Genomic DNA, 20,055 nt, shown 5'->3' on the forward strand with positions numbered 1-20,055 from the left:
AATTGACATTTCCATTCTGCCCTCAGTGTTTCTCAAGTGGTGCTGAACTGGGCAACCATACAAGAGACCATGATTACCACATTGTGGTAAGTACATTTATCATATTAAGTAAGGAGTCTTTTATATTCATCTCCATAAAAAGAGGTGCTGTTTTTAGTTTGTCTTAAGTTACCGTTTGTGTTTCAGCAATTCTTTCTATATTTTACACCGAGCATTTCTCAGGGCAAACTAAATTTAAAAAACTAGAAAGGCCAACATTTGCTTGAGAGCAACTACAGCATATGTCAGCCATCTCCCTCCCCATGTAACAATAGACGGTTTCAAAATATTCGTCATCATCGGTCGGCTGCGGCGCAGACGACTAAGTTTGAAAATCACCCATGTGCAAAAATGGAACGCTTCTGCTTAAAATGACTTATAACTACTAATCACACTTTTGAGCAAAACTGAATTGTACAAAACCCCCTTCAAGAATAGACTCTTCCAGTGCACCCCATGTAGAAAGGTAAAATAGACCACTCCAAAAACACTTCCATGTGCAAAATCAAAATGGACTTTCGAATCATCAGCCGTCCAAAACCATATCTGACAAAAATCCCCCCTCTGTGCAAGAATCGACTCTTCCTGTTATACCCCTATGTAAAATGGAGCGATCCAAAAATACAAGATAGGACATCGACATAATCACCAAAGTCCACAAAATGAATTTAAAAGAATACCCCCTTTGTGGAAGAATGGAATCTTCCAGCATACCCTGTTTAAAATTGCACAATTAGTCCATGGGCCAGCACCCGAAATTTCACATATCGGTACCCTCCGGGATGGCAAATTCTCCTTGTTATTTTTGAATAGTAGAAGGCCAGTGGCATATATTTTGACGTGATAGCCATTCTGGTATGGTAGCTTTCTACCGGCTATCAGCCTTCAAACCTATCGCCACCTAATGGATGATCTGGAAATTTCGTGCCCCTACAAGGGGTAGGGGCAAAAAATTAAACATCAGTATTTTTCAATGAAAATTCACAGGCTGGTAGAACCTGTTAAGAGGATCACAAAAATATCTTTTGATTTTCGGTTTTGTGATTCAACACAAAATTATGACCGCCTAAAATCAGATTTTTGACGATTTTCTGGTGAAAATAGCATGGAGAATTTGCCACCTCGGAGGTACCGATTTTTTCTCTGGCCCATGGACTAAATACTAGTAGACAAGTCCAGAAATACTCTCACAGTACATGGCCTTTTGTATAATAAGCAACCCAGTCCAAAACTGAATTTTGAAAAAGTCCCCTGTGCATGAATGGACTCTTCCAGATAACACCAGGCTTGCTTATTGGTTGCCGAATCCACCTTATGTGCAGTCTTCAGGTGGGGGTCAACTTCCATTCAACAAACAGAATTCGGAATCATCACCCATGTCCAAAACTGAATTTAAAAAAAAACAACCTATATGCAAGAATGGACTCCCAGTAGTAGTCTTATGTCAAGTGGATCAGTGCAAAAACACTTCCGCTAAAGGAAAAATTTAATACCAGGGCACATGTACAGGGGCCCAAAATATATATGTTTGGTCTACAAATGACCAAAGGTAGTTGAAAAATGAACAAGTTGAAGCCATTTGAAGATTTGACAGGAGAAGAGACCGAGAAAAAACAATATATTGCAAATCCATACTGTAGTATGGATTGCAATATACTGTAAATGCAGAAATGTTTGCGGTGGATTATTGTTCGCGGTTTTCGCGGTGACCACTGGGAACTTAAAACCACCGCGAACATTTTTCTATTACGGTATTAGACTGCTGTCGATGGTGCTACCGCGAACTTAAATCCACTGCAAAAAGTCCCTTTTCCCGCTACCGCAAAATTAAATCCCTGCAAACTTAAATGCATTTACAGTAACTAGAAAGGCCGACATTTGCTCTGGAGCAAATAGAGCATAATGCAATCCATCTTTATCCCTATGCAAAAATGTACAGTTTTATATCAACCTTTTGCTGGAGTTGACCTGTCCCACAACATCATCCTGCTCCAAACTTTATTTTACCCCCCATACAAGAATGGACTCTTCCAGAACACCCCTATCTATGAAAAATGGATTGGTCTATGTGATCCATTTCCATTTCTACAGCTAGTGCTAAAGCTACCCCAATACCAAATTTTACTAAGCCATTTTTGACTAAGAATGTGTATTTTTTGCCCTTGTATAGAAAACTAATGACCTGAAACTTAGTACAGAGGTGCATTGGACATATGCTCACAGAACCGCGTCAACATTTTTTTCTTAGATTACTTAAAATGAGTTATTTTGTGATTTTAAGCTAATTGACTCATTTACATTAACCGTGTCTTAGCTTCGTTTCCCATTGAAATCCAAAATTGTTTTTAGCTTGACTTTGCCCTACCTTTGTTTGCTATTGGAATCAAAATTGTCATCGTCTTGACTTGTCTTACCATGTCTCCGATTTGACATCTAAAATTGTCTTCATTCATAGTTAGGGTATAAAAGATCAGTTTCTTGCAGATCACTTCAGTGTCACTGACGAAGGATAGTGGATACAACTTTTTGGCGTATCTTACTACCTGGATGTCTAACCTATATCGACGTAAATGGAAGTCCATTTTGTGTCCCCTCAGGACCAGGGGAACTTCTCCCTGTGTGAGTCGGAGTGGACAGCTCTGGAGGAACTTGCAGTGCTGGAGGGGATTGAGCAGTATGGTTATGGGAACTGGTGAGTCTCGCTTGCACCTGTCATTCATCTCAAGGCAGATCAATATAGAATACAACATGGTGTATTCCGTATCACCCGAGGTCCCGGCCCGACCGCGGGTCGGATCCCCCGACGGCCGCGGCTGGGGTATTTATGTCATACCCACCTGGGCTGGGGTATTTATGTCATACCCACCTGGGCTGGGGTATTTATGTCATACCCACCTGGGCTGGGGTATTTATGTCATACCCACCTGGGCTGGGGTATTTATGTCATACCCACCTGGGCTGGGGTATTTATGTCATACCCACCTGGGCTGGGGTATTTATGTCATACCCACCTGGGCTGGGGTATTTATGTCATACCCACCTGTGAAAACCCATGTTTTGATGCAAAATGCGCCAGAAGTTGAACAAGTTTGCTGCCCTCGATTAAAAGTGTTCCAACAGTAATGTTCCAAAGTCCGAATCAGGTATTTGAATTGTCAACCGTGCCGCAGTCGGCCCGCTCTAAATAGTTTGATTCATTGGAATGGAGCCCGTATGATACAACTTAGAGCCCAGCAATTATAATTTTTTCAAAAAAAAATCAATATGGAAATTTGAATACATTTGAACTCCTTCAAATACTTTGGAAACATTTTGAAAGAGATGGCACAAAAACCTCTTAATTTACAATAATTTTCAGACATCTGCAGGATTCTTTCACTTTTAGAAATATTTACAAAAAATGTTAAACCTTGCCAAATGGTAGAATTAGCTTATTGCCCCAATATAACACCCAACCATACTTTGCAAGGATGTGTTACATGTAATTGCTTTCTTCCCAGTCCACTATTACAAAAATTGGTAGAAAATGGTAAATAATGGCAAAATGCTGTTACCATTATTTACAATCTGTTAGAAGTATTCTGTTCCACATTTTGAATATTTCAAAGGCTTTACACAACCAGGAAAACATTTTAGAAAGTTGAAATATTATTCAAAATAATTTCAAAGTATCAAATATCCTAGACATCTAATTGAAAAGAATTGAAAACATCTGTATATGATGACAATTTGGAATAGACCCTAATCTCTAACTCTACAGCTTGTCAGTTAACCTTTTTGTTTTGTAGGGAGGAGATTGCAGACCACATTGGAAACAGAACATCCCAAGGTAAAGTGAAGATCCAAACACACATATGCAACTAGAAAGACCCACATTTGCTCGTGAGCAAATACAGCATATCTGAATGGAGTAATGGATGATACAGTGAGAACGCTAGAAAGGCAACATTTTTGAAAAAAATGCAGGATGTGGGCGAAGGGAAAAGAAAGCAAAAATCGCAAGAAAAGAAGCAACAAGAAAGGCAACATTTTCGCGAAAATGCAGCAAAAAGAAAAAAAAAATTAAAAAACATTATCTGTCCACGGATTCGATCCCGGAGCGTTGGTTTACCACGCGTGAATAATACCACTGAGCCAGTGCTACAACATATTACGAGCGCACGTTTTAACTGGTATACAAATTTATTGCGTTGCTTGAACACGTCCGTTCACCGTTGAATTTGCAAGATTCCAAGGACCAATTTTCTGAAGATAACGTTTTTATGTAAAAATTTATCAATCTCGTTCATTCCATGGCGGGCAACTTCTTCCTTGAGCGCCTGTTTGGTCGTCTCAGCTGCTATAGTAATGTCAAACTGCATGCCGAATGCCATTTTGTGTCCTGTGCGTTGATTGGTTCAGTTCTGCGTACACCCGAGACAGTCCGCGACTTTGTCCCAATCAAAAAGCTGGAAACGCGTAGTATATGTTGACAGCTTCCATTTTTTTCTGAGTTCTGATTGGCTATTATCAAAGTCGATGCCGATTGTGTTCTGTGCGTTGATAGGTTCACCTCTGACGTAAAACCGAGAAAGTGCGACTGTAAGCCAATCAAAAAGCTTGAAACGTGGAGTGCATGTTTACAGCTTCCATTTTTTCTGATTTCCGGTTGGAATATGCAAATATCTGAGGAAAAACTAAATGTTGGGCTCTGCCCACATAGTGATAAAAACACAAGGGTTCACAGCTAGAACTGCTTTGCAAATGTAGAATTGTTGAAAATGTATCTTTGTAACCTAAAAACATGACAGATTTAATAATCATAATTAACAACGTGGGACAGAAAAAAAATTAAAGCTAGACTAGAGATAGTCCTGACCCCTACTCTGTGAATGTCTCACTGCACTTTGGCTGCCGGTTCGAAACATACTCAACAAATTGATAAAGAACAAATGTTCTTACATTTTTTGCATTTTGTTGTCTTCTAAGTCATGCTTTTATATATTATGCAATATAATTTAGATGTTGCATACTGCGTTATTATGTTACCTTCACAGAAGGGAACATATTGTTTTTGCTTTGTTTCTTCTTCTTCTTCTACGCACAAATAAGGTCAACGACCTGGACCAGACGGCTGTCACCATGGTAACCGGTAAAGTACATGTAGCAGGCACCATGTGGTGTTCGGTTACATAATGTAGCAAATGTCAGATCTAGAGGGGCTCGGGTCACTACATTTAGAAATGTGTTCAAATAAGAATGAACAAAACAGTTGCCAGTGTTAGACTACAACATGTGAAGGTAACATTCTGTATTTGCTTGCAAATATTACCTTTCTAGTTTAAAAGTATGAATTAGAAGACAAAATACACAAAACATAAGAAAATTCATTTGGGTGAAAGTTTCTTCAAACACACGACATGTGAAAACTTTATTATCTTTGTCTCAGTCTGGATCTTTGTTGTGTTTCCACAGAGGTGATAGAATTTTACCAGGCGAGGTTCGTCCACGGCAACCTGGGCAAGTCCTGCATTCCTGAAGAGTCACCGTACAAGGTGGTGGACCACACGTCTTCCAAGGACGGCCCCCTGTCCCCCAGTTTGTCCACCCCTCCCCAACCCCCCGCGGAGCTGACCCTACAGGAGCAGCAGGAGCTGGGCTACATGCCTCTCAGGGATGACTTTGAAAGGGTATGTACTGTAAATGCAGAAACTTTCGCGGTGGTTTAATGATCGCGGTTTTCATGGTGGCCGCTTTACCGCGAACTTAAAACCACCACAAACTTTTTTCCATAGCAGTAAGAGATTACAGTGCATGGTGCTGCCGCAAACTTAAGACCACTTAAAACCATTTTTCCGCTACCGCAAAATTAAATCTCTGCGAACTTAAATGCATTTACAGTACATCGAAGAAGACCTTTTTTGCAAGAACAGTTGTACACAACAGTTGAAGCCATGAGTTTGATTTCGGCATTTTTTGCTCACCAGACTTGAATGTGCTGAAAAGGGATGCAGTCCTTATAATGGTACTTTACACCATGGTCCACTGTTCATTGTTATACAGTCAAACCTACCCAAGACGACCACCCGGGGGACCGGCCAAAAGCGGTCAATTTGGACAGGTGGAGGGTTAGAAGAATATCGACTCACAACATGCCCGATGCATAGTTTAAATGGTTTCCATTGTGTTTAATGGCAAATAGCAAGCACACGCACGTGCATCCGCTGCCAACTCTATTTTGAACATAACGTTGTAATGGTAGTCAAAATCCTACGCAAACTGGCCAAATTTGGCACAACATTGCGCTAGTTATCGTTGAAAATCGCTGACACCTCAAGATTTATAAATGTTGCGGTCGTTATGAGCAGGGATTTGGTCCCAATTTTTGGCGGTCGCGTTGGCCAGATGGTCATTGCGAAGAGGTCGCTTAATGCTTACATCAATGGGGGAAATTTTCGGGACCGAGAAAAAGTGGTCGTAATGGCCAGGTGGTCGCTAAGAAGAGGTGGTTGCTTGGGCAGGTTTGACTGTAGTTGAATAGGGAATTTCCCCGGCACAATGGACCCGTAATTAATTTTTTTAATCATCTGTCTTCTCTGTCACAACCTGTGGAAGAATACATGTGTAGCTCTTAAGTGAACCACTGGTAAACTAGTTTGAGATCACTTTGACTTTTTTTACCAGTGTTTACCATTTTTGCCCAAAAAATGGGGAAAGTCCATTCATGTGATTGCATATTTTCAATCTTCTAGCATCCTCCTAGGCAGGGACATCCAACAGCCAAACTGCCTGTCTGGATGTGCCCTGCTCTTTCAACCGTCACCCTTAGTTCCTGACCGTCCTGCTTATAAATATTAATGAGCTTACCCTTATATATGCGAGACCCCTTTTGAAAATGGAAAGCCTATTCTCTGATTGGCTGACAGCTGGTTTGGGGGGGACGTCCACAGGAACTAAGGGTGACGGTTAAAAAAGCAGGGTACATCCAGACAGGCGGTTTGGCTGTTGGATGTCCCTGTGTAGGAAGATGTCTTCTAGTAGATGTTGCATTATGGAAGGCTCATGTTCTGACTCATTTCTGTCTCGCAGGAATATGATAATGAGGCAGAGAGTATGGTCAGTACACTAGCTGTGAACTATGATGATGATGATTTAGAAACAGGTAAGGCACAAGAACATTTGTAATTACCTCCATCAGGGCTCGAAATACCACCTGCATATGCAGGTTAGTGCAGGTAAAATTGGAGCTGTGCAGGTATTTTTGGTGTCTACCTACACCTAACCTGCACTGGTCCAAGTACTGGGTTTTATACATAGATGTCTTATGATGTACATTTTATAGGTGTATGTTAGTATTGTTATTAGATGCATTGACTGTTACTGCCTATAAAGTATAAAAGAAAAAAATAGCAATGGTTCCTCAACAATTTTAGTATGATCCATACTTCCTAAATTGAGAGAGGTTCAGGTGAAATTTTCAGTGTTACCTGCACTTGTGCAGGTATGCTGTATTTCGAGCCCTGTCCACGAAATATCATGGAGGTTATATTTTCACTAGTTTTTGTGTGTTATGACATATGTAACTAGAAAAGAGAGAAATATTGATAGACATCAATTATGCAAATTGTTATCTAATTTACATGGTTAACGATAAATTGTTATTATAGTGTTAATTTAAATGACGAAAATTCCTTTCATTGTGACATTTGTAGCAACATGTAACGTTAAGTCGAACATGCGGACGTAAGTCATGATAATTAGGGTCTTATTTACATAATTTATGAGAAAATGCTACAAAAGCTTTCTAGGAAAACAAAAAAATGAAAACAAGCATGTCTTAGAGTCCAGCCGCTGTTGTTGCTAACTGACCCAGATCGTCATCTTTTGACTTCATCCGTTTCAGCTTTGAAATTAGCCCAAGTGGACATGTTTTTACGAAGACTAAAAGAAAGGCAAAGAAGAAAAAGGTGAGTCAACATCTTTTGTTTCTTTCTGTATTACACTGTGCTATTAAGTTATATCTATTTACCCCCAAAATAGCCCATCAGAGTTCACTATTTTCTGTTCTAATGACAATACAGTAACTTTCGTGGTGGTTTCGCGGTTTTCATGGTGACTGTTAGAGCGCCAGACTTTGTCGGCGAATTAACTTGGTGAGAAAGATCAGTAGGTACTGAAATTATGTGTAACTTCTTGCTGGTGTTCAATTGATCAGCATTTGTCTCTATAGTGGCTCCCATTCTATAGTGGCCACATATATCCAGTCCCTTGAGTGGCCATATAGACAGGTTTGACTGTACGTGTATGTTCAAGCCAATTGTACACATAAAAAAAATGCAAGTGTTATAGTTAACATCAAGATAACAGGTAACACAACGGAAAATGGTGGCATTTCTTTGCACAACGAGGTTGTCTTTGTTGCATCCTCAATGGCCTAGTGAGAGCCTGGCCCTCAGCACTGGATGGTACTCAGTGTACAGTACCTGGCTCTTGAAGACCAATTGTTGACAGAAAATTTTTTTTATCAAGGCATAAATTCTGAACATTCAGATTGGACGTAACTTAAGTAAGACACAATATGATGGACTGTGGAACATAAGGATGGGCTGTGAAGTTGTTTTAAGCATATCCCTTCTTGGATGGATCAGATTAGTGCTCAATTGTCTTTGATTGAACCGCAGCCCGCATACGAATGGCAGATAGAAATGCATTGGAAAAACCTGGGGCAAAGGGGTGGATCACTTTCATTGAAACACATGGATAAATGGCATATAATGTCATCATAATGCCATCAGCTTCTCTAATATACTGATTGTGTAATAAAACCAATTTTTGTGTAAACTCCGTCCTTTGTGGTGTTGGCGCACAAGCAGTTCTTCACTCTGTTATTTTGTCTCCAGAATAGCAAGAGAGTATGGACTTGTAGGCATCTTCTTCAACAAACAAAAGCAGCAAGGTAATCCCTAGATGATAATCATGATGATGAATTTGATATGCAAAACTCTGTAATGTCATTTTTGTGGCTTAACTTTTTGTATATCATGATTGTTGTTTTTAAAACTCTGACATCATTTTTTTCTATTTCTGTTTCCAGCCAAGAGAAAGTTGTCAAAAGATGAAAAGTAAGGCAAAATTGCTGCTTACTTGCTTACTAGTTTGGAGTGCTTATATTTGTGTTTATCAGTGTATGGCATTTCAAGTCACTAATACAGTCAAACTTGGCTGAGCAACCACCTGATGTCAGATGACATATCGAAACAGTCCCTTCCGTTTTTACATAGTTAAGACCTTTTCCAAGCAATCAACTGTCCTACCCAACCAGCTACCATATTTTTGCAGTCCCCGTTCATACTAAGCTTACCAAATCAGATTTCGGGCCAAGACCACTTAAGCGGGCGGGATTCATGTGGTCAAAGTCACAGCAAAGCTGGCTAAATCGCAAACTTGAAATTTGTTTACATAACAGCATGGAGATTAATAACTGTGGGCCTCTGTTAGAGATATGTTTACTGACAAATATCTTTCAAGGTATATTATATATCATGCAAATGAAATCATTTGCTACGATTTTGTTTGGCCAACCAACCAACTCGCCAGGAGCAACCAACTGGCCTCAGGAACCATTTTTGCGCAGTCCCTTCAGTGGTTGCTCAGGACAAGTTTTACTGTATTAGCACATGACATTGCAAGATGTATGGATACTGTATAGAGTTATTTTTCTATCTTCTATTGTTGTAGTTTTGTAAGTGATAAATTGTTTTAGAATTAGAACACTCTCTTGATATTCATATTGAAGAAGACTGCAGACCAGACCTTAAGTTCTTTTTCTTTTCCCTCTTCAGGGAACTGCGGGACAGAATGAAAGTATTTTCCCAGTTCCATGCCTCAGAGCAGCATGAACAGTTCTTCGAAAATCTTCAAAGTAGGTTTCTTTTTATCGTTGCAAGTAGGGATGCGTACCTAAACCCACGTTTAGGTACAGGTCCGGATTCGAATCCAGAGGTTTAGGTACAAGTCCGGACCTAATGAGTCCAGACCTAAATGCATGGCATTGAATATTATATCATAATATTGTGTTATATTATGTTATAATGGCAAAACAATGTATTAAAAAGGGTAGAAGCATGTTTGAACCAATAAAAACGTGTTTATTATGGTAGACACATGATGCAACAAAAATTTGACCCTTGTTGCTTTTCCCTCACTGGGGCTCAGAGACTACTATGGTGATTTCACAGTAATTTTATCTGTCAAAGTGGCCATCCCCTGACCTGTTATCCTGCCTGGCTTGCACTAATTAGATACAGGTCCAGTACCGGTACACCAGGGTTCGGTATTTTTAGCGACGCCTGATGGGCGAGCTTAATAGTATAGTGTGGAACCGTTTCGAAAGTATTCTAAAAACTGTACAGGAATGTCAGGAATGTCAAAAGTCCGCGCGTGCGTAGTTGCATCATGCCGGACTGTACCATTACCTCCACGGGTAAGCTTTCCAGTCGCAGGACACATACCGCGGTACCGATATACGTGTGCACAGCAGTGTTTTCCGTATTCGCGCAAGGCGATTTTTGATTGATAGCCGTGCAAAATTGAGAAAAGCCTAGGACTTCAGACGTACCCGAATTGTAGTATGTAGTATGGTGGTCACGGAAATGTAAACATTTGAAATAGGGGGTAAAAGATTGTTGAAATATGTTTCTCGAAAAATGACCTGTGAGTCGTGGAAATCACTTCCGGGTTCGTTCGTGGTTTATGTGTGCAGGAGTTTGGAAAGTTTGGTGGCCTTCTTCACCCTTAATATCTTTGCTTCAAAAATAAAAACTGATGTGTGAAACAGGCATTGTTTGAGCTTAAAACATGTGGGGGTTGTGAGATAGCGATGTGATAGTTACCTTCGCCAAGAAAGTTATATTTTGGCTAGCGTTTGTAGGTGTGTGCCGGTTGTAGAAGACCACCATAGCTCAAGAACGCCTGGATGGATTGTATTGATATTCGGTATGTGGGTAGGTCTTGTTGAGACCTGGAAACGATAAGATTTTTGGCTTCCTATTGGCCTGCTACGGTACTGCAGCAGAACTTCCTGGTTTGATACCTCGCCGGTTCTGGACATGCTGCGGCTATGAATCTTGATGCTGTAAGTAAGTGGTATAGGTTTGGGCCCCCTAGCGGCTTATTTTGGAACTGCAGGACAGGTGACTTAGGTGTCAGACTATTAAAGGGAATAGCCAAAGAAGGGGTTGACGGATTGTTATGGTTTTTGATATGTGGATAGGTTACGTGATGGTTAATATAATTGCATATTAATTATGAAGAATTATGCAGAGTGGAAGCTAATTTGCATAATAAATTGGGAAATTGTCTAAACATGCTCAGCTCAATTAAAGGACCATTACAACATGTGACCTTTGTAACTGAGAAAGAGAAGAATATTGATAGATAAATACCTTATTTGCATAATTAATGAGAAAATGCTAACATATATTGCGCATGTCTGTTTGTTGGAGATGATCAAGTTATATAGTTTATGCAAATGAGGGCCTTATTTGCATAATTCATGACAAACACAATTAATTCAGTAGAAAAATATTTTTATCTATCTATATATCTATATGATATCGATACTGGCCGAAACCCTTTTTTTAGCATATTGTTATTTAGCTAGAGTAAAATGAGGCCCTGATTTGTAAAATTGAAGCATTTACATTAGTTCACCCTTCACTCACAAGGGACCCCCTTTGACAGCAATGCTCTATGAACATCCATCGCCAGACGAATGGAATACGACTATTAAAACCTATTAACAACAACAATCTATAAAACTTATAAACATTAAAACCGTCGCTATGGCAATAATTTTAATTGCCACAATTTTTGTATCTGTACCTAATTGATTGTACCGGTACTGTATCGGACACTGTACCGGTACACATCCCTAGTTGCAAGCAATATTGAGTTTGATTGACCTGTACATGCTCAAATGTAGAGAAATTTTTGTCATATTCTGCTACCACTAATGGTCCATAGTGTTATATGAATCAACTTCTGTGGATCCTGACTAGTTGTTGTATTCTTTTTGCATGTATACATAGGTTCTTCAGTTTCTCCATTGCTGTTACTGTTTATAATATAAACTGTTCCTTCTTGTGTTAAGCACCTTTTACTTGGGGCAATGTCATGAAAGAAGACTACAGTGTGCGACAGATGGAAAGAATGTTAGGTTGTTGAAGAAACTGCATACTGCTCATTTGTCGGTGACTACAATATTCTTCAAACAGTGACAGTTTTTTAAAGACATAGAGACATTCCTCCAAATTTTGTATGCCTTGCAGCACATCTTCACGGATTGACGTAGTCTTGTGAGAGAGCACGAGACTAGTCAATCCAGAACAAGATGTGCTACAAGGCATCCAAAATTTGGAGGTATGTCAATATCAATGTTAGACTTTTAGGTACATGAAGGTTGATCCTAATTTCCGTACCTCACATTTCTCAGAGGAGAAGCAGATGAGGAGTAGAATAAAGGAGCTGATGAGGTACCGGAGGAACGGCATCACAAAACTGGAAGGTTCGTCTCTCTTTGAACAGTTCAAGTAATCCATTATGCCCCTAATTTGAAAAACAAAAATAGTGCAGAACTGTAAATTCAACTTGAAAACAGAGTCTGAGTCTCGCTAAGGGTCTTTGTGTCTTGGTACACACAGTTTCAAGTAATGATTGTAGTCTGATGCAACATATTTTCTTGATGTATTTGTGTGGCCTACATAGGTCAAAGTTTCTCAGTTGAATGCATTCAAATCTTTATGCAAATTTTCTGATTTGTATGTACATGTACATGTATAAGTCTTGTAAGTGATGATACTGCTGTAGTTTTCAATATTGACCATTTTCTGTCCATCAGAATGTTCAGAATATGAAGCTGCCAGGTACAAAAGGGAAAAGAGGAAAGAAAACAAGAAGAAACTGGTGAGACTGGTCTGAATGGAATTAACACTTTTGTCTAGCATAAAGGCATCTGATCTTTAGAAGTACATGTACATTGTGTACATGTGCAATGTAGTTGAAAGCAACAGAGAAGTTTTCCAAAGATGTCATGTTACCAAGTGTTTCCTCTCTAGAACCTGTGCTTGTTGTTTCTTTCATGGCATGTTTGAAGATAATTCAACCAAAGAAATATGACATACTTAGTCAACTATCCGTACATCCTCACAGGCTACTCCAGCTGCATCTAAGAAAGGTGGAGCCCTAGCAGGTGGGAAGAAGCCAGAGTAAGTCTCACTCTGGGAACTAATCATTCAAGGTGTCCAATGAAACTGAGATGGTGCTGGCTTATAATTCCTTTATCTGATTGGCTGATGGTAATGTGACTGGCAATGAATATATATGCTAGGGTATTGAACTAAACTCTAGAAGGAGGTTTATTTTCCAGTAGATCATTGGCATTTTAAGAAGTAAAAATTGCACAGTACTTCACAGTATACAAGTAGGAGAAGTACCCTCTAGTACCCTCTAATCGATTTAGCAATCTCAATCAATGATCCCTCTCACAGTTGTGCATATATTTTTGAATATTTACACAACTCATATGGACTTAAAAGTCTGCATGAGTTGTTTATTGAAAAGTTTGAGGCCAAGGACCTCATTTTTTGGTTTGATAACCAGGCTGCAGTAAGGTGGGTTAAACTGGAAAGTAATTTCTTCACACAAATGTTATGCTAATAACCCAAGCCCCCAAAATGTCAATATGCAACTCATATGGACTTGTATATAATATTATGCACAAATTTGAACGGGGGGCCATAAGCTAAACACAATTTGTCTTAAAGTAAAAGGGCCTGATATAAGTTTAGTAACAAAAATTATTTCAAGGTCCATAAGAAAAACTTGTCTTCTTTGTGTTCATTTATATCTACAAATTGGCATCTAGGTGAGCTTCTTGCCCTGCTTTTAGACTGAAGGAAGTGTCACTTAGTTCACCAGTTTTGGAATTCTGACAAATCGTTGGAAAATAACATCTTCTGTTTTAGGTTAGGACTCCTTAATGATTTATTTGAATACATGGTAGTTTTACAGACCAACATTTGCTGATGGTTTTATCACCACAGCCTTAAGCTAAGGGCACAGCAAATGCGTGTTGTCTACGTGCCAAAACGTGGGCAATCTTTTGTGATCCGTAAGTGGTAATTACTGCCTCCATACGAACTCGTAGGGAATCTGACGGATTTTGGAGCACACAGACACGCCGTAAAATTTAACGTGCAGGCAAAACTTACACCTTGCGCAACCATGCGAGTGACGTGCGTTGACGTACTCCCTCCCTGCTCTTGCCAGTCATTCTCCACGTTTTCAGAAATACTTGGCGGACGTGGCCTCCGAAAAAATGTACAGACAAATTGCACGCACGGCGGGTTGTGCCCTTAGCTTAAGATTTACACTCATTTTATTGTTTAGGCAGTTGGATAACAATATTGACCCTTTGTAAGAATGTAGGAATGAAGTCACTGGACAACATTTCAAAACCATTTTCCAGTTATCTGCAGTATTGGCTTATCAGACCAGTTATTTCATCCATGGCTCCTGTTCTACAGGAACTGGGTTGGTTAAATGCAAAATGGAAGTGTGCATGTGTGCTGCTTTACTGCACAAAGCACAGCATTGTGAACTACAAATATTCTGGGTCATGTAATGAAATAACCAATTCAGTACAGGATATAAGAGAATTCTGAGGAAGGTGTCTGAGAGACATCGAAACGTAAGCCAAGTAAGTACCTACTGGTTGTGTAAAACTACTAAAAGAATCCTCTTATATCCTATATTCTACCAACCTGATGAAGTTATTTTTAGAAGCAATTCAGCATGTCTTGATAACTGTGAGTATCCATTTGCTTCTGTTGCTTTACAGGGAGAAAGAAGGAAAGAAATCAGCTGATGAGAAGGGTAAGGAAGTTGCTTTTCATTATGATAACACCCAACATCATTTACAGCTGTCTTCTTTGGAGATAGTGTCATACCCCAATAGATTGTAGATTCTGAGACTGGAATGTAGTAGTATCCATTAGTTGCAGCTGCTTCCATGCGGGTCTATCCAGCAGGTTCATCCCTGTTAGACCGCACACCTTGATGTCCCTCCTAACACATTGCATCCAGGATTTCCTTGGGTTACCATGACCTCTGCTGCCTGACAGTTTCAATTTGGCGATGGAGTAGATTTTTCAACATGTCCGAACCACCTGAGACGGCAGGAACACATTTGCTGAAAGACCATCAAAGCTTAATTGGGTCTATGAATATTCACACATTGAATAGAACAAAATACCGTGAATTTGGAAATATTCTCAGTATTTCGAGGTCCCAGTTTTTGCTATTGCTTCACACCTGCAAACAGGCACCAGTACTTCCACTGCATTGCTGCTATTGTTTCATCATCACTTAATGAAGAAGATTGAAAGTGATTTGACTGAAGTCTGTAGTTTTGCACTCTAGATTATCACAAGTCTTTCCTGAACAGATTTATATCGGTTGTAAAGGAACTTCCTTTCATTCAATATAATCCAGATCATACATTCAAGCAATAAATCTCCATCTCATATTCACAGCACTATAGGGAGAAACCCTTCATTGTCTTTCTGTGGTGTGAAACTGTACAGATTTACTAATTTGCCTTTTGCACAGACAGTGGCTCGGACAGTGAGAAGTACCAGGGCATCAAGTCGGCGCCCTGCTTTAACCTACTTTCTGAGAGGGAAAAGACGGTGAGTATTTCTTGTCACAATGCAATGACCTTGAAAAGTGGCAGGTAGTAAGATAGGATTGTGTTTGGGGTTGTTGAATCTGAAGGTTTGGGGTTTCAATCCCAAGCAGTGCCGTGTCAGGCCCTTGGAAAGGGCACTTAACACCTACTTGCTCACTTCACTCAGATGAGAAGAATACCTAGCCTCTGTTAGGCTCATCGGATGGGATATAAAGCTGTAGGTCCTGTGTGTAAGGAGACCCACGCCTCAAACATGCACTGATCAAAAAGAGTAGGGGCCCATACTTGTGTGAATGTGGCAAACCTTACACAGGTTTCGCATACTGTCTAAAAGTGGTTTACATGGTATGTGAAACAAATCTATTCATTTGTAATATGAAACAAATAAACAAACAAAACGAGTGTGTACTTACATGTTGTTACTAAATTGAAGAGACTGGTGTTATTCCTAAAAACACTACATTTTTATGAATTCAAAATCAACCAAATAAGCAAAATGTAATTACAGATTAACAAGGAAGCAAATCATTTATAACTTACTAAGTCTAACTATAGCATAATGTTTGTTACTGAATTTGGTGGCAGGCATTAACCACCTTGCACAGCTTCTAAGATCAGTGACAGTAGCAATCTGATGTGATCGGTCAGAGGGCCTGGGTAGCTGGTTTCACCTGCCGAACAATCATTTTGGGAACTGCATTAATACATTTTTGGCTACTTTTTGAACTCTCCGTGTCTTCTTAGATGACAGTGGTTTTCTACAGGATGAAATCCCACCCGTGGCTCTAATTTCTTCCATGACAACCAATACGAATGTTGAGGTGCATCTTTTGTAAAACACTACAGGGGTTGTAGAAAAAAATGAAAAAAAAAACAGTTATGTTGTCTACGATTTGCTCTATATCAAGTCTCGAAGACAGTTGACAGCATTTTTTACATTTAAATGAATACGTGCCAACTGCCATCTGAGGTTTTAGAAAGAATCCAAGGGACATAACATTTCTAACAAAATGCAGGAAATGATATTTCAGAGGGTAAGAAAATCCAAAAATACCTTCAGCAAGTATCTTAAAGATATCCAAATAAAAATGCCTTTATTGAGATATCTTCAGTCCCATGATGTCAAGTTTCTCTAGACCACATGATAAATTTTACAATGCTTTTTTACTGAAAAATTTAAGAATTATATTGCTGCAATTAAAATACATAGAGAAAAGTCATTTAAATTTCAGGCCAGTGAAAAATTGGTTCAGGCCCATTAATTTCTTTTAGTTAAGTACCTGCCCTGTAGAGAAACTGAATTTTGAAAACAAAACTTCTCTATCCCTGTGTACATCTATCAACATGTATTTCTTCTTTCCTTCTCCAGCTGTGTAGTTCAATGGGCATGAACCCAGCCAAATACATGACTGTCAAGACCATCATAATAAAGGTGAGCAATAGAATTGAATTAATATATTCTTTGGTCAGAGATATTTGCTCATTGTGGACTTTCTTACCTTTTGAATGTAGTGTCTAGATAATATTGATCCTTCTTATACTATATTTCTTGATTGAAACATGTGCCCCAGATTTGGGAGATGCATGTAATACCAATGAGTGTGCAATACTGTCTGTCTGTATAATATCTATAGTTATGGTCATTACAAATGGTGTAACACACCAGCTTTGCAGGCATGTGTCATGGAAGCAGCTTGTTATAATACCCTGAACATCCTGCCACATGCCTTTGCACATCTAACTGTACATGTAGGTGCTGTAGCTATCTAATGAGGATGGTGTACTGTTTAAAGCTACATTTGTATCTAATAGTATTATTATGAGGATGCTCCTTCAATAATTGGGGTCAAAGAAGTTCCACTGTACCACAGTGACTACACAAGTATACACACAAGCACAATCATGCACACATAATACTGATAGTTCTAAATTTTTGAAATCCTAATTCTTTTTTTGAGCTGAGTCTAGAACTTCAGTAGATCGACACTGACAGCAGAATAATTAGTTTGTATTCCGGCATTCTTATGTAGTCATTCAGGTTTATGATTGCATCAATTCTTCTACATATTAACAGCTGACTTGAGTAACAAGAAGATTACCTTGGAAAGATGAATTACATGTACTTACATGTGTGTACCCAAATGTGAAGTGCAGTATCAGGTCAATGGGTGTTAAACTGTGCATTGTTTCTCAGGACCACGTGCAGCGTCGCCAAGGCATCCCCACCAAAACTCGTTACCCACAAAACTTGGACAAGCTGCACCGTAAGCGAATCATCAGCTTCCTGGCAGACAGTGGCTGGATCACTGTAGGGTAGTGAGGGGTGGGGAGGGTGTTCTGATGGAGCTGGAAAGTTTCTTACACCAGTGGATGTACGTTCATAGTAATGGTAGAAAGACTTCCGTACACCGTGCAATGTGGTCCTACTTCTATATTTAAGTTATGTATGTATGTAGCCATGCTTACTATACAAAATATGAATACGATGTCAAAAATGTCTCAAAGGACAAATATCTTGTCACCATTACTTAAAAGGGTGGGCATTGTGTCCTTCAGTGTGGGCGTGTCCATCCTTTAAGATTGATAATAATTTTAGTAGTCTCATCATGTGAAATCTGTGCAAGACTAATTTGAAGAAATGTCAAGGTTCTTTTAACACGGCCCATAATTGTTTACCTGCCATCTTGTCAGCTGCCATCATCAGTGCATAATGAACTCTGCTACTTGGCACCAGGTGGAATTGTGGCAAGAATCTTGTCCCTCCTGATAGCATATTCATTCATGTAAAGACAAATAGTACCCTTTTTCTTGCCTGTTGATGATATTCATTAACATCTGTATATGTCATTGTGACAGGACATTAGGTATACTGAAGTGCCTCTTGTTGTGATAGCTCCAGTAGTCACAATTGCCCTCCATGCTGTCATCCAGGCAGTTTTGGTTACAAAGGCTAAAAGCAGATCCCCCAGGGATATTTCTAATCCAGAAAAGACAGGTACAGTTACAAATATGTCTGTTGTTGTAAAGAGATGACTTGTGTCCTGTACTATCAGAAATGCTGATGACAAAGGTTTCACTACCCATCTGTTATGTATAGACAGTGTACAAATGTAGATTAGAATGCTTCATGACTTTCAAGGCTCACTTACAAAGGATAAGTGATTTTTAATACTCTTGGTACTTCCATGAAAGTCCCATCAAAATAGTTTGTTGCCATCACCAGTTCCAATCCATTGTTTGAAAGTTAAGGTTAGGTGTTACTGTCAGGCTGTGTACAAAGCACATGTACTGTTTTTATGTGTCAAAAACACTGTCAAAAGAGTTGTGACGTTAATCTCATGACTGCAATAGCCTGTGTTCTCCATGACTTTTTCGTGCTGTTGGGTGCTTTTGGATCTATTCAAAGCAAAGCGATTTATTTCTCAACACTTAGCGAATGCAATTTCCTGTTGAGATGATTTTTTTAATATGTGCAGCAAAGTCCCATGTTCAAATTACGAGATGCCCTTACAAGGTAGTTGAAAACTTTGCATTGTCATGAGGTTTACATGGTCTTTGCTGGTATCAATTCTTACTAAGAACAAAGGTCAGCAGTTTTATTATATGTAACTATTTAAGTACCTAGATACATAACAATGCCTTTGAAGGCACGTCAATATGCATGTGCATTTTGTTTGTTTGTGAGGAAGTGTGTAAATAATGTCTTGTTACTGATGACCTTCTGTAAATGTCAGATGGAAGTCATCGTGACCATTTCTCCTACATGCACCTTTGATGTCTTTAGAATAACTTACATGATTCAAAACAATTATGTGGTTTATTTTCGGGGTTGATGGGGCGATTGTGTGTGAAAGAAATCTTAAGTTATTTAGTGATACTCAGGATGGAATTTTACATGTTCTGAATTTTTAATACCAAGTGGGCTGAAATGTTGACTGCCACGCATCTTAAGAAAAAAATATGCTTATTTATTACAAATGTAATGATTCAATGTAATTAATACTATGTTTAGTGTGAAATGATGTGTGTAGGGAGCTGTTAATTACAGCATAGAACTTGTGCTGTTATCAATACAGTAAATGTTCCTTACTCCTTTAATAAATTTTGGGATTGTTGCCCATTCTCACAACTTTCAGGTAATTAGCCATTCTTTAGATTTGTCATCTTAAGACTGGATTTGCACTGGTGCTTGTTAAAAGATATTGATCATTCAGTAAACCTGTCTAGTTGAGTAAGGCCAACATAACGTAATCAGTTACGCAGTATTCAAGTCACCATGGACAAATTTA

At 39.1% G+C, this 20,055-nt stretch overlaps 1 protein-coding gene across 3 annotated transcripts in view; it reads left to right on the plus strand.

Annotated features, from left to right (window-relative positions):
- LOC118429383 (transcriptional adapter 2-beta-like) overlaps positions 1–19,895 on the plus strand; it is a 24,142-nt gene extending 4,247 nt beyond the window's left edge. For 2 of the 3 annotated variants that reach the window (XM_035839873.1, XM_035839865.1), the window contains exons 3-18: positions 27–86; positions 2,637–2,731; positions 3,828–3,868; positions 5,494–5,708; positions 7,108–7,180; positions 7,922–7,985; positions 8,919–8,974; positions 9,113–9,140; positions 9,861–9,940; positions 12,512–12,583; positions 12,917–12,981; positions 13,228–13,283; positions 14,918–14,952; positions 15,688–15,767; positions 17,136–17,198; positions 17,961–19,895. In XM_035839873.1, coding sequence (XP_035695766.1) covers positions 27–86; positions 2,637–2,731; positions 3,828–3,868; positions 5,494–5,708; positions 7,108–7,180; positions 7,922–7,985; positions 8,919–8,974; positions 9,113–9,140; positions 9,861–9,940; positions 12,512–12,583; positions 12,917–12,981; positions 13,228–13,283; positions 14,918–14,952; positions 15,688–15,767; positions 17,136–17,198; positions 17,961–18,083 — 1,206 coding nt within the window. In that variant the 3' untranslated portion in view covers positions 18,084–19,895. The remainder of the gene's footprint in view (positions 1–26; positions 87–2,636; positions 2,732–3,827; positions 3,869–5,493; positions 5,709–7,107; positions 7,181–7,921; positions 7,986–8,918; positions 8,975–9,112; positions 9,141–9,860; positions 9,941–12,511; positions 12,584–12,916; positions 12,982–13,227; positions 13,284–14,917; positions 14,953–15,687; positions 15,768–17,135; positions 17,199–17,960) is intronic. The other variant, XM_035839881.1, reaches the window with a different exon arrangement.
- Positions 19,896–20,055: the final 160 nt, after the last annotated feature.

Source organism: Branchiostoma floridae, chromosome 1 (assembly GCF_000003815.2).
Source record: "Branchiostoma floridae strain S238N-H82 chromosome 1, Bfl_VNyyK, whole genome shotgun sequence".
Lineage (NCBI taxonomy): Eukaryota > Metazoa > Chordata > Leptocardii > Amphioxiformes > Branchiostomatidae > Branchiostoma > Branchiostoma floridae.